Here is a 14,085-nt window from a genome sequence, read left to right on the forward strand (position 1 = left end):
TTAAGAGATTGTTATACAAAAGCTAGGAGGAATTTTAAGAAAATACAGAGCACTGAAAAAAGGAGTGGTGCCGCAGGTACTTCCATAAATGAAAGAAATAAACCATCTTTCAGCTATTACGATGCAATGAGTTTTCTTAATGATACATTATAGAATATCAAGAGTAAGTTATATATTGAAATGTGTTAAATGACATGTCGAATAATAAAAACTAAATTTATTTTCTATTTTTTTTCCAGAACATGTACATCTTTAAGATTTCCAAACAGGAAAGACACAGCTCAAGTAACGAATAACCTTCCTGTTCAAATTCACCTATATATATAGCTATGAATGACAGCAACGATTTAGAAAACAGGCCACCTTTAACATCACCGGGTATCTCTGAATTGTCTGTAGCGACTTCATCTTCACGAAGTTCGTGTTTAAAATAAATACACACACACATTAATATGAGGATATTGGAGTTTTTAATAATTTAATCTACTGTTTGGTTCCAGAAAGACAACATTCAAATAACATCGACGAAGTAGATAGAGCTTTTTTACAGACTTTAAGCACGAATATTCAACCTAATCCTATTGATGGGTTTATATTACGACTGGCAGAAGGAATGCGTCGACTTCCTTACAGGGAAAGATCACAGTTAGCATTGGAGTTTTTAATAATATTGCGTGAAATGGAGGAAAAATTGGGACTATTAAATAATTAAGAGGATATCTGTTATATCATATATATATATGTATTATATTATACTTAAAGTTTTACAAAAAAATATTGTAGACGTTATAAAATAATGTACGTTCAAAAAACGTAAAGAATTCAAGACATTAGGGCGAGGTCCACCCTACCCCACCCTGGTTTGCTTATAGGGCGAAACGAGGTTTATTATATATTGTACGGGGTTCGGGTTTTCAACTTTCCATGCGAACCGAGGTCCACCCCCACTCACCCCTGTCTGCAAGGAAGAGGCGGTAGCTCCTTTCCCGCCTACATGTGTCCGTCTGTACACACAATTGAAGTATTATTTAAAAATTTATATTGGTTATTTTTTACTTTAACACTGTATATCTCGAAAACTAGAACAGTTAGCCCTATATAAGACCTAATATAATTTTTTGTTTAGCGTAGAAAATACTACCAGAAACTATATCGTCAAATCAAGGGACCACAATTATCGTAATCGTGTCCTCAGCGTTTCTGAATATCCAATTTATGTTAAAAAATCTGAGAAATTTTCTTAAAAAAGTTATATTTACGTAGAAATTTTGAAAAATTAAGAGAATTTTAAAAAAATTTTTCACCAGAAAATTGTTATCATCATATATTATTATGAAGATTAAAATAAAAATATTAGAATAAAAAAGAAGAAAACTAAATGTATATATACATATGCTAATATTTTTGAAGAGGTCAATATAGCATCTCATCGGTGACAGAAACTGTAAAGGGTTAAAGTCGACCGTTGCGCGCCAAGCAGTCGATCTTTCGCATCATCAAGATGGCGCTCGAAGGTTCATCGCCAAGCAGGATATACTTCCCCTAAACGCACTCTTCGTGTGCTGCTGGCGTTTCAACGGTAGGTCGGTAGCGTCAGTGCCGTCAGTCGCGCGCTTGGCGTCCTCACGAGAGTTTCGTGGTTTGTGTTGTTTTCCACCTTCGAGTTCCGCGGCGTCGGTTGCAACGGAAAAACGAAACACGCAACGCGTCCTTCGCTATTCCCGCAGGATAAACGCAACGTCGTCGGATCTGGCGGCGGTTTTTATGGTCTCGTAACTGGCCGTACGCGTGTGTGCGAACGTGAGTGAGGGAGAACGATAACGGCGTCCATCGGCGCATTCTCCGAGGGGGTGAGTTCCTCGCGTTTTTGTTTCCGCGTTCGTACTTGCGCGCGCGCGAATGCGACTCGCCGATAAGTTCGCGTCGTCGATTTATTAATACGCCACGAATACGGATTTGAGATCGAACTGCAAGATTCAAAGATTTTCGCACAAACGATTGCAATCCGGGTAATATGTCTTGTATACTTTTCTTTTTCTCAGTCTCACGATTCGATTTCGGCTCGCCCTCGCGGAAACGCGAGCGATATTCTTTATCGAAACAAAGAACGAGGTGCGATTTCATTGACGCTAGAAACCAGCGGCAGCGTCGAGAAAATGTAGTGGGGGAAGAAGTTCCGTTGAATTTTGCGGTACGCTAAAAAGTTGAGACGGTCTGAACTTCTTCCCCCACTACATTTTCTTGACGCTGCCGCTGGTTTCTAGCGTCAATGAAATCGCACCTAACTTGGCGTTCGAATCCAGTTACTCCAGTTTTTGCGTTTTTTTTTTTTCACTGCATATTTATCGTGCGATCGCCGGCGAGAATAGAAAGCGTACCGGCGATCGCGAAAATGATGCCGTTGCTCGAAATTATGCGGATGGCGGCTAATCTCGGCGTCACCTCGCGCCCACCGGCGACACGTTCGGAATCGAGTACCTAGTTCTACGAGATCGAATCCACGTGATCCCGATGTCGCTGTCGAATCAGAACAGAAACCAGCGCGGAAATCTCGCAATTAATTCGCGTGATTAACGTCGAGAAGATAATATCGCAATCGCTCCGAAATTTCGCTTTTAATGAATCCATGGACAAACGATAATAATGCCGTTTTTCAACAAATTACGGAGTAAGATTCTTAATTGCGAGGTCCGTTTTAACTATACCATATTTTACATACAGCTATGTTTTGTGCGTGTAGAATGAAGTTTAGGCGTGCATTAGGATTTGAGGGAAAAGAAGGGAAAAATTTCAACAACGACAGAAATCGCACAAAGCTATAAAATACTGCACGGAAAGAACGATTTTGCTAAAGTATCTGAAAATTTAATTATTTAGATAGCAAGACATTATTTATTGTCATTTTGATTTGGTAAATACCAATCTTAAAATAATTTTGTTGAACCCTCAAACTGATTGCTAGAATGTCAAAACTTTTTGCAGCATTATCATCATCATACTTGAGCATCCTATACATACACTGCCTCTCTCTCAAAAGTTCGAGAGAGATCATGTACAAAATTTAAAAATATTCCAATAAAACGTTACTTAAAAGTCCGATTTATGTCTTACTCAATATCTTTTCTTAATTTCTTTTAAAAGTAAATTATATTTAGCACAGTTAACATAGCATTGTTTAATTTTAAGAAAATTAATTACGGTCGTAAAACCTTTTTTCCAAAACTAAACCGTGAACTATTTTGAAAGATGGATGGAAGAGAATCTTTTGTCAGAAAAAATAAATAAATTTATAGCTAAATTACCTAGATTGGTAAAAAAGAGATTAAATGTAAGAATGGTTACTTTGACGAAAATAGTCTCTGATACTCTTTTCATCTTGTAAAAAAATATTTTTTTGTAAAACTTTCAAATATTTTATATTATTTTTTATTTAATTATAGAACAATGAATAAAATTATAAAAATGTGTTAAATTATAATGCATAAGTTTGATTTTATTTCATATAGTAGACATTTTTAATTAATAGTTTTAAACTTTGAGCCAGCAGTGTTATTTTGATGGCCAAACAAAATTATTTTAATATCTGTATTTAATTATAAATTTTTAAATACTTCAAAATCATTCTTTCCGTATTAGATGGATTTGTACAGAAGAAAGATTCTCCTCGCGTCGTCAAGATTTTGCAGAGGTCTAGTCATCGGCGCGTTGAAATCGCAGCAGGAAAAACGAATCTTCTATTGTAGTGCACGACCCTTCCTTTCAGTTTCTAGCTCATTCAGACGGTGAATGAACTAGTCGTCACGCTGGTCGTGTCGTTCTAAACGCATTCCCACGAAAGAACGGAGCGTCTATATTGACTATTAAAAAAAAAATAGACCATGTTTTCACATTTACTGATTATTGCACTTTATATTTAGCTTTACCTAATTATTTCCACCCTGACCGTATCATGTCATGTTTGCTTTCACGCTTATATAAAGCCGAAAGTAAAGAGGTCCGCATAATACGTAATAATATTTTCTGTGTTAAACTGTCTATTCTTCGATTAAAAAGGTAGTTAACTTCTTCGCTTCTTTCTTTTACTTTCTTTGAGATGAAGGAGTTTTCTTCAAACAGGGTATCTACACGGAAAAAAAAGAAATATCAAATCAACATTGATATATTTATATATACGCAAGAATATATAATCTTCTTATAAGAATTTCAACTTTTTATTTCGACTTTTTTTCTTGATTGAACTATATAAAACTTTGTTTACCCATTATTTAACTATAAATGACTTCATTCAATCAAGTTTTCTTCATTTAATGCAATATAATCTCATTTCTCGATTTATATATTCTTGTACGTGTTGATTTAACACTTCTTTTTTTCTGTGTATTTTTTTTTAAATATTAAAAACCTGGATTTTTTATCTAATAAAATCAAAAAATTTTTAGAGAAATTTTTCGGAGTCTTGGAAATTTTTCATCGATATTATCCGCTCCAAATACTTAATTTTTTTCTACGAGAATATCAGAATGTTATATTTTAGTTCAAATTAGCTTTATTCGAGATTTTAGATAAGTTTTATTTTGTGTTTCTTTAATTTTTACTGACACTTTTTTATATGTATTTACAACAGATTTGAAATTCTTATTACATTTCTTGTAAATAAAAGAGTGAAGTTTACACACAATGTAAATACCTATTTTATGAAAATTTTCACTTCTTTTCAATCAACTTTCACAAATATAATATTTGAAATGAGTAATCTTTCAAAAGTATTAAATTAAATAGTGAAAAAAGTACTTTCATTATTTGAGCATTAAAAATCACAGATAATATTATTCGATATTTTTCCTAAAAGTGGCGATATCGTACGATCTTAACATTGCACGAAAATCCGAAAGAAAAATGCTACAGAGCTAATAAAAGTCACAAACATATATTTTATACGTACTGATGTGTAAAAATGTAATGTTGAACGATTGTTAATGAAAGATGCAAAATATACTAGAATAGTCAGACAAATAGAGGTAAATCGTCGATGCTAAATTGATTTTCAAAGTTAAAATTCGAGAATTGAAAAGAAGGATTGTTCTCTCAAGATCTGTGTTCTCGTGCAATACGGGTATTATGAAATTTTCTTGCGTCGAGCAACCAAACTCAAAATGACGACAGGTCAACGTCGCGGTTTAGCGTCGCCACGACCAGACGTAAACCGATCGATCGTGTGGCATCGGTCTTCGAACTAGTAGATAGTCGGTGCATATGATATTATGCATTTCTTCGTTCTGTGCAGTAGAAATAATCACGAATTTGCATAATTCTTTCATTACAAACGCGAAACCTGTGCAACGCTTTTTGCTTATAACAATTTATACATATGTATACATATATAATAATTATTTTTTGTGATATTTAGGAAGATAAAAATTTAAATAAAATTTGTGGTTTATTTTGAATAAATTTTCTAAGGCAGAAATATACTCTATTATATACAATATATAATCTTTTTTATAATACGCACATATAATTGCTTTTATATATAACATTACTAACATTTTGTTACAGAATTATTTTGTAATATAGATAATAAATAAAATAATACTCTTTGCTTTAAAAAATTGATTAGAAATAGACGAGCGTTAAATGTCATTAAAATTCTTATCTTTCTAAATATTCATCTCAAGTTTAACGTTTATGGATGTTCTCTTTCTGAAAATTTAATTGGGGTCCTGATGTGTTACGACGATAAAGTAATTCTTCAACCAGCCGCGGTAAATTAAATTAAATTTGGTAGATCGGGATAGCACGCTAAATCATTTAAACGACTATACTCTGCGGTGACCGTATAGCGTTTCGTAGATTGTTTGATGCACGCACGATTATAAATCACGGTAATGCATTATACATCGAACGTGGCCGCTCCTTCGATGGGAGTGCAATCATCGGGATTTTGCATACATAACTGTCTTTGACGATTTATCAAACCTCATCAAGAGGTAAATTTCAAGTATTATAAAAATTGATGACTACGAGAAAATTGTTTTATAAAAAAGAACTACTCTCAATGAGATTGCGTTTTTGGTCTTATCGTTTGTTGATGCGAACAAAAATTCGGCAAAAGAGCGATGTTTCTCTCGCGAAACTCCATTTTCGTGTGTGCTTATACGCTCCATAGTGTCATGTTTCAAGGCAAGACATATCGATTTGCCATAAAAGTATAAATATCGAGATAAACAAGCCGATCGAAGTAGTCAGTAGAATGTTCTGCGCCACGCGAACAGAATTCTTGTTGGGAAATGTTGAATAAAACATTATCAGCTTGAAGAAACTTTATTCGCGCATTATATTACAAGAAATTTGATAATACTTTGGAGAGATTCGCATAAAGACTTGTAATGTAATAACTTGGCGCTGTACTTCAGAGCATGCCTCAAAATAGTGAATAAAGATAAGAAATTATCGTCCACTGCCGCGCGTAGCAAGTGATATAGCTGTTGAATGGCAATTGAATGCGATTAGTGCACCGAGTGTTCCAAACATTCGGAAGAAGTAGACGGTCCTCCAGTCACGGACTCTTCATTGAATTTAAAAACGATTCTCTCTCGGCGACAAAGTTCCGACGTGTGGCCGTCATAGTATGTTCATCTTCAACATTAGTAGCAAACTAGAGTGTCTCGACAGCGCGTCAAATTAAATTCGCGATAAGATGTATGCGCCCAACCCTTAGTTAAACGCGGATTTTCTTCATTCTCAATTTCAGGAATAGAGAATGAGTCAGGCGGATCAGGACAAAAGCATGGACAAAAAGGAGATTGCCGAAGAGGAGAAAGAGAAGATGCTGAACGCCGAGAATACGAAGCACACCGGCGCCGCACCTGCGTCCGATCTCGAATCCGAGGAACAGAAACCGAAGAAGAAGATACCAATCGGCGGCATCAAGATGCCCGGATTCTGCCGTACGAAGAGCAAGGAGCCGTGCAAGGTAACACTATGATATTTTATCTGAACCGTTATTTCCCGCGCGGCGCGGCGTGTCAAATCCTATCTGGACGTGAGACGAACCGCGGTTACGACATTCCGACGTTGAGTCGGTATTGGATGCGCTCGCCTCCTCGTTCTACCCTCGCACTTCCTATCCTATATGTTGATTTTCGTATTTTTCTCACGTAAGAATCGCACATTCCTCGCAAGTACAGCAGGTGTAGAAAGCGCGGCGTTAATAGACCTATTGTTTAGCGATTGTATCACTTTCTGCTCCTACGTCATCGGCGCTCGCGCGGATAATTGTGACTGCTATCGCGTTTCAAATCTGCGAGACGATCGCGAAAAAGTCATAAGAATGCCAGGTAGTACTGCACGCAGACATTTAAATAATACAACGCGGAATTGAATGTATGAACGAATTTATGTGAGTCTCTGGAGAAATTTACTCTAATAGAGTCTCTCGCGATCGTCGCAACATTTGTTTAGCGAGGCTAATATTTTCCAAGAGTAAATATTTTGCAGATCATTAACGACCCGTTTTATCTCTCTTCGCCTAATTAACTCGCCGGGAGAGTCAGGGAGTAATCGAGTCGCGATAAGATCAAACTCGGCCGTTCCTAGGCCCTTTTCTTCCGTTTGTCATTTTTATTATTGTCGTGAAGCCTCTAATCGATACCAGGTGCGACGGTTAACGTCTTGCTTTCCCTCTCTTCTTTAACGCGATAGAAAAAAAATCGTTACGGGCCTGTGAACACCCCTTTTGGCGCGCACCATGGGGGCTTTACCGACGAGGTGGTTTTTTTTTTTTAAGCGAATTACCTCATCTTTGCGAACAAGGCTCTATGATGACACTGGGATAAACAAAGGACGCCAGTCGCATTGAAGATTTCAAACGCCCAAACAGCTATTCTAAATTTTAAGAAACTGTAACTTTATGTACATGAGACATGTATAACTTTATATACATATGTATATCAGCGAAAAAGAGGAACATGGTCGCGTAATACCGCAGATAAAGCAATAACGCGGACTTGCGCTTTAGAGACTTTATGAGATTTTATACATAGGTACGCAACCGTCGCGAGATAATCCTCAAAATAAACCGTAACAACGATGCAGGATGTATAGAATCCAGTCATGTCTGTCGTGCTTTCCGCTAATTAAATACGAAGATCTCGTATTTGTAGAATTTATACGCTCGAGAGAATGCGAGTGAGTCTCACCGTTTTCATCGCACGCTCACGGTTTTTGCTGTCCGTTATTTTCTTATTTTCACCATCAGCGTTGCATCGCCGTGAAACAAACTCCGTAGGTAGCGCAAATCTAAATAATAACGACGTCTCCGACGAGAGAGGACGTTTACGATCTTACGCGAATAATTACGCTTTTATCAGTTAGTGCGTAGCGATTTAATTATTTCCGTTGACGATAATATAACGTCAGAAGAGAAATCGCTTGTGCAAATTTGCGACTTGCGTCGCTTCCGTCAATCGTAACTTTGATCTCTGCGTCACGGTGCGATTAGGAGCGAAAAGCAATGGAGGTGATTCGCATTATTCGCATGTAACGATATTATGTAGCAGCATTGAGAGAGCAAACAATTGCCTTTTCTTTTCTTTGCTTCTTTCTCCGCATCGTCATCGTCTAACTGGCGATGTTGCATCTGGACTAAAAACACACGGCGACAACGATAACCAAGAAGACGCAGTGGCGTGTCGGCGCCTGGTGCTGTTGCAGCTGACTCTTCTCTAATTGACTTAATTCGCCTTATTAGTCACCTAATTGAAAAAGAAAGTGTCGGCTGTCACCTTGTTCTAGAAACCATTCTTTCATCGCCCTGCGGCCTGTCTCATCGCCTCGGTCCATGTACCGTATTGAGATTCATGGCCCCCCTTTTGAGACGATCGTTGTCGTGTGACACTTTGCAACCCAAACGGATCTTTACATCCGGTACTGTTTCAATTCTCAATCTGTAATGTCGATCTGTGTAGCCGCTTCTTCTTCCATCCCTATTGTTACACGATCTTATTTACGAGCACTCGCCTAATACGAAATTAAAATGTTCCTCGACCGCGATGGCATTACGAACTCCTCTATCTTTGTGAGATAGAAGGATAGTAGATAAAGAAAAGGAACCAACAATGTTGTGAGACCATAGACCTTATAGACATGGACTGGCAATTATCTTATAGTTTCTGTATTAGAAGTAGTGTCCGGCGGAGGAAATTAGATAGAGAAACATACTTTTCAGTACTTCTCTCTCTTCAAGTGTCCGGAAATACGGAGAGAAAAAAATATTTCAGTACTTCTCTCTTTTTCTTTCTCCGTATTTCCGGTTCAGACACTTTAAGAGAGAAAAGTACTAAAAAGCATGTTTTTCTCTCTAACTTCCTCCGGATAAGTTCTGCTATGTATTACCAGCCCATATCTATAAAGCTATGAGACGATGAGCCAGCAATGCAGAATTAATCTATCTGTCTCAAGCATCATTGCGATTCACTTACCTAATCATAATGTTTTTCGATAGCCGAGGCAAGTTTTCTCGGAAAAAATTTATGCATCTTTTTCATCTCTCGATCCCTCAAATGCCAGGAACGTGAATAACTGACAGCAATATCGATCGAGACTATCGAGAGTCAATTTCCATGTTATACAATCGGAAGAAATATTGCGGCCCCGGAGCCGCGAGTACATTCCTCACGTATTTCCACGCTCATTTGAAATACTCCGCGATCGCAGATGCATGAACGCACTTGAAATTTATGCCGCGCGTCGTTTCTGAGACCATTACGGATCACCGGGCTTCACTGCAGCGTGAAGCATCTGCCATGTGGAGGAAATATGGAAAACCGGGGTGACAAAGAAAAATTGCAATGTAGTAGAATCGCTTCTCCCGCAAATGGCGAAAAGATTTCCCCAGTACTTTCGCATTTGTAGAATATTTATCCATCCGAAAAAGCCATTATTACTATCCAGTTACTTAATACCCAAACAAACGTCGCCCAAACTGACCAGTATCTATCCAGTAAAAATAGCTATACTGTAAAAATACTGGCTAGTAACTAGAATTCCTGATTTGTTTTCTAGTTAGGACCACGATTGTTTGTCTATGTACTACCACGTCTAAATTAACTTAAATAAGAGAAAAAAGGAAAGAAACAGCTTAATCATGGTCAATGTTGCAGCATCTCGTTGCAGCCAATCAGATCGTAACACATCCATTACATGGTGCTCAATCTTCCTTCTATTGATAGCGTTGTAAAGATACATGATATGCATCCGGTTACGTTCGAAGTGGGTTTTCTTTCAGTAACGACTCGGGAACGAGTTCTCGGTCTCGGAATCGAAGTATATGTATATTGAACACGCGGAAACGGCGGTCACTGCGTTCCTCTGGACTAACATCGGTGTCTGACTAATATTGGTCTAACGTGAGTCATTAATTACTGAGAAAGCGTTCACGGCGCCATCGGAACGAACGCGAACGACTTCTAGCGTCGAGAGGTGAAATCGGCAAGAGCTTATTCCTGTAGATTGTAGAGGATACGAAGGTTTTGAGTACACAAACGCGGCTGGATGCCACGAAAGCTGACGCCGAGCCCGGTAGTAACGCTAAAGTCGCGTACGTATGTTGGCAGAAACGAAAGTATTATTCTTGATTCCTTGTAATTCTTTATTCCGACATCCTTTCGCTTTCCTCTTTTTAACGGCTCGTAAATCGCGGACGGAACGCGGCGGGGGCTTTGTATAAACGTAGGCCGTGGCTAGAAGCCAATTGGTATCGCTCTTCTTGTGGACACAGCTTCATAACTATCTCCTGTCGGCGATGAATGCGAAACGGCGAATAAAAGAAGTAAGCAGTTCGTTACTCGGATTGATACCCGGCACATGTAGAGCTCGTGAAAGAGTTTTGAATGGAAGAACCATTGAAAAATATTATCCCTTTATTTTGTCGCTGCTATTCTGTCTAACAAGATTGGACTTCGGAGCTTCCAATATTTTGAAATTTAAGTAAAATGTTTCTCATATATATATATATATATATATATATATATATATATATATATAAGGGTGGCAATATTTTTGGGTCAAAAATTTGATTTTAAGTCTCACCCCTTAAATTCGTTCTACTACCCCAGTAAAACAGGAACGTGGAATCCACGTTTCTTTCATGTGGACCAGCGACGTAGAATTCACGTAGACAATCGGGTGGATTATCCGCTTAAAAACGGTAGTCGGATCCACGTGGATGAGATCATCGATTTGACGTGGAATTTACGTGAAAGTTTCACGTCTTAATATTTTGGCGAGTACTTTAGAAGTACTGGGCAGTACTGGATTACTGGTAGTAATTTATTACACAGAGAACTACTGATGCATAGTATTGAATTATACTCACCCAAAAAAAACCTCTTAATACTAGAGGACACTGATTTCCGATATTCACCCGGCATAAAAAAAATTATTTTTATCGAAATTTTATTACTATTTTATAACTAAATTTGTTTTTTAAGATGCAGTCTATGATTATAAATATTTTCTCGTATTTAAAAACACATATAAAAACACACTTACCTTGGTGGGATTCGAACTCGGGACCTCTGGATCGTGAGCCAACTGCCTTACGTGGTAGACTACTTCTTAATTTGATGTAAGTGTTATATATAGTCTACATATGTCATAACCAGCGCAAATATATAATTTTTTAAAAATTATCTTAAGAAACAAATTCAATTTAAAAACTGATTATTATTATAACACATAACTTTTGTATTTTTACGACATAGTAAAATTCTTCAATGTTAAAATGTCTCACTATCATTTTCATTAATTATTCATTATAACGTTCTATTTAGCTATATTAATTGCGATTGACAACATCAATGTCTCCTGAGATTGATAAATTATCTGTCAGTAGAACAGTGAAAATATCTACGCAAAATCTACATTGATACTACGCAGATGAGGTACTTTGATTTTATCGATGGAAAAGAAACGTTGAATCCACGCGGATAAGGTACTTCGATTTTGGCGATGGAAAAGAAACGTTGAATCCACGCGGATAAGGTACTTCGATTTTGGCGATGGAAAAGAAACGTTGAATCCACGCGGATAAGGTACTTTGATTTTGGCGATGGATAAGAAACGTTGAATCTACGTGGATAAGGTACATCGATTTTAGCGATAGAAAAGAAACGTTGAATCCACGCGAATAAGGTTCTTCGATTTTGACAATGAAAAAGAAACGTTGAATTTACGTGAATAACTCGTGGATGAATCTCCATCCACGTATTACGTAGATTCGACGCAGATGCGACGTACCTGTTTTACTGGGGTAACTCTTAAATGAAGACCCTTGAAGAGCAGGCGCTGTAACTTAATATTTAGAGGTCGCTTAAAGCCTTTAAACATTGAATTTTTTCGAAAAAGTGATAAAAAAACTACATTTTTCACTCATTTTCACTGTTAAATCTCTTTTAGTTATCTTATTAACCCGTTGTGGTCACACCTCCTAAAAATAACGTAGTGGTCACACGGGGTCCAATGGACCCCACAACAGTTTCCATTTGCGTTCTTTTTGATGTATCGACTCAAACCTTGAACTGGAATTAATTTATGACTTCCTCTTAATAATCCAATAATTTTAAACAATTTTTTATGTTGAAAAAACGTAAAAAAAAAATTTTTTTTCGAAAAATTTGACTTTTTTCACAAAAATATTCATCAAAATTTTTTGAGATAGAGCAAAAAAACTATGTGCGTTTTACTCTCAAAATAGTATACTTTTAAGAAAAAAAAAAAAAAAGCCTGGGGTCCACTGGACCCCATGTGACCACAACGGGTTAAAGTACCTGGCCATCAAATTTGAGGTACAACACATGAAACAAAAATGTAAATATAATTATATTATTACATTTTATTGTAAATATAAGTAATTAATGCAATCTTTGGCATAAGATCGTCTATAGCAAATATAAAATGATTTAATGAATTTAACCATTTTTTAACCATCCATGGCTTATAATCTTGTTTTGTAAGTAAATATATCAACCGCCGCTTTAGAAAAACATTCTATCATCTTCAAACTAAAGCCTCTATAAAGTTATATGCTGTAGCTTAAAATTGCTTCAAAATATTGCTATTTTATTAAATAGTGCACTTAATGTAATTTTCTACATTGAATCCTTTTATTATTTTGGAAAATAAATTATATTATTAATATATTATTTAAATTAAGTCTACGTTTCCCATAGAAAGTTTTCGTTCATCGCATTTATCAGATTTCATATATAGTTTACGCTGTAGGTGATTGTTTTAATGAATTTTGTATGTATGTACAGACGGCGTCATTAATGCTTTCCTAGCTGTGTTCTGGGGATTTCTATAGTGCACGTTACATGTACTATGCCTTCAAGTGCATGGAAGGCATTAATGACGCCGTCTGTACAGTCGGCTACTAAAAAAAAAAGGTTGCAATACATGAAATCAGCCGCGTATTGGACCTCTTCTTCTTCCTTGAGTAATGGCTTCTAAGGAAGAAGAAGAGGTCCGATACGAGGCCAATGTCTTGCAACCTTTTAGGCTGCGTTCGGAAACTTCACTCGGGTGCACACCTGCGTCGCGTTCTGTCTTTGTTCAATTTTCAGTAAGTAACAAAGATAGAACGACGCTGATGGGTGCATCCGAATAGTTTCCGAACGCAGCCTAAAAGGTTGCAAGAATAAAAGGATTCAATATAGAAAATTACAATAAGTGCACTAGTTAATAAAATAGCAATATTTTGAAGCAATTAATGATGATTAATTTTTAAGTTACAGTTTATAACTTTAGAGAGGCTTTTTTTTCCGCGGAAAAGGGGGAAATGCCTCGCGCATTCCTGGCCCCGGTTACCAGGATATGTGGGACTTGCACCCACTAAAAACCCCTCTCCGTAACATACAGCACACCGGACTACAGTCACGCTGCACGGGAGACCAGAGGTATTACTTCATGCAGACATGACAGAGTGGCCGCCATTTAAATTCCGCCATTTTGAAATTTGATATTTTTAGTACAAATTCGTTACCAGGGACGAAGAAAACACTGTACCACTGGATTTCATAAAAAAGC

The 14,085-nt window shown here is 37.0% G+C and overlaps 1 protein-coding gene and 1 long non-coding RNA gene across 5 annotated transcripts in view; both read left to right on the forward strand.

Annotated features, from left to right (window-relative positions):
* Nucleotides 1-240: 240 nt before the first annotated feature.
* Nucleotides 241-1,039, forward strand: LOC139814740 (uncharacterized). Its single transcript, XR_011732574.1, has 2 exons — nucleotides 241-417; nucleotides 501-1,039. It is a non-coding gene; the product is annotated as an uncharacterized lncRNA (long non-coding RNA).
* A 545-nt stretch (nucleotides 1,040-1,584) lies between these two features.
* The window catches only part of Nrt (Neurotactin), a 48,552-nt gene continuing 36,051 nt past the window's right edge, over nucleotides 1,585-14,085 (forward strand). For 2 of the 4 annotated variants that reach the window (XM_071781378.1, XM_071781382.1), the window contains exons 1-2: nucleotides 1,585-1,850; nucleotides 6,752-6,973. In XM_071781378.1, the coding sequence (XP_071637479.1) occupies nucleotides 6,761-6,973 (213 nt within the window). In that variant the 5' untranslated portion in view covers nucleotides 1,585-1,850; nucleotides 6,752-6,760. Of the gene's footprint in view, nucleotides 1,851-1,876; nucleotides 2,010-6,751; nucleotides 6,974-14,085 lie in introns of those variants that run through there. The other 2 variants (XM_071781379.1, XM_071781380.1) reach the window with 2 other exon arrangements.

The sequence above is a fragment of the Temnothorax longispinosus genome, chromosome 6 (genome assembly GCF_030848805.1).
Source record: "Temnothorax longispinosus isolate EJ_2023e chromosome 6, Tlon_JGU_v1, whole genome shotgun sequence".
NCBI classification, from domain to species: Eukaryota; Metazoa; Arthropoda; class Insecta; order Hymenoptera; family Formicidae; genus Temnothorax; species Temnothorax longispinosus.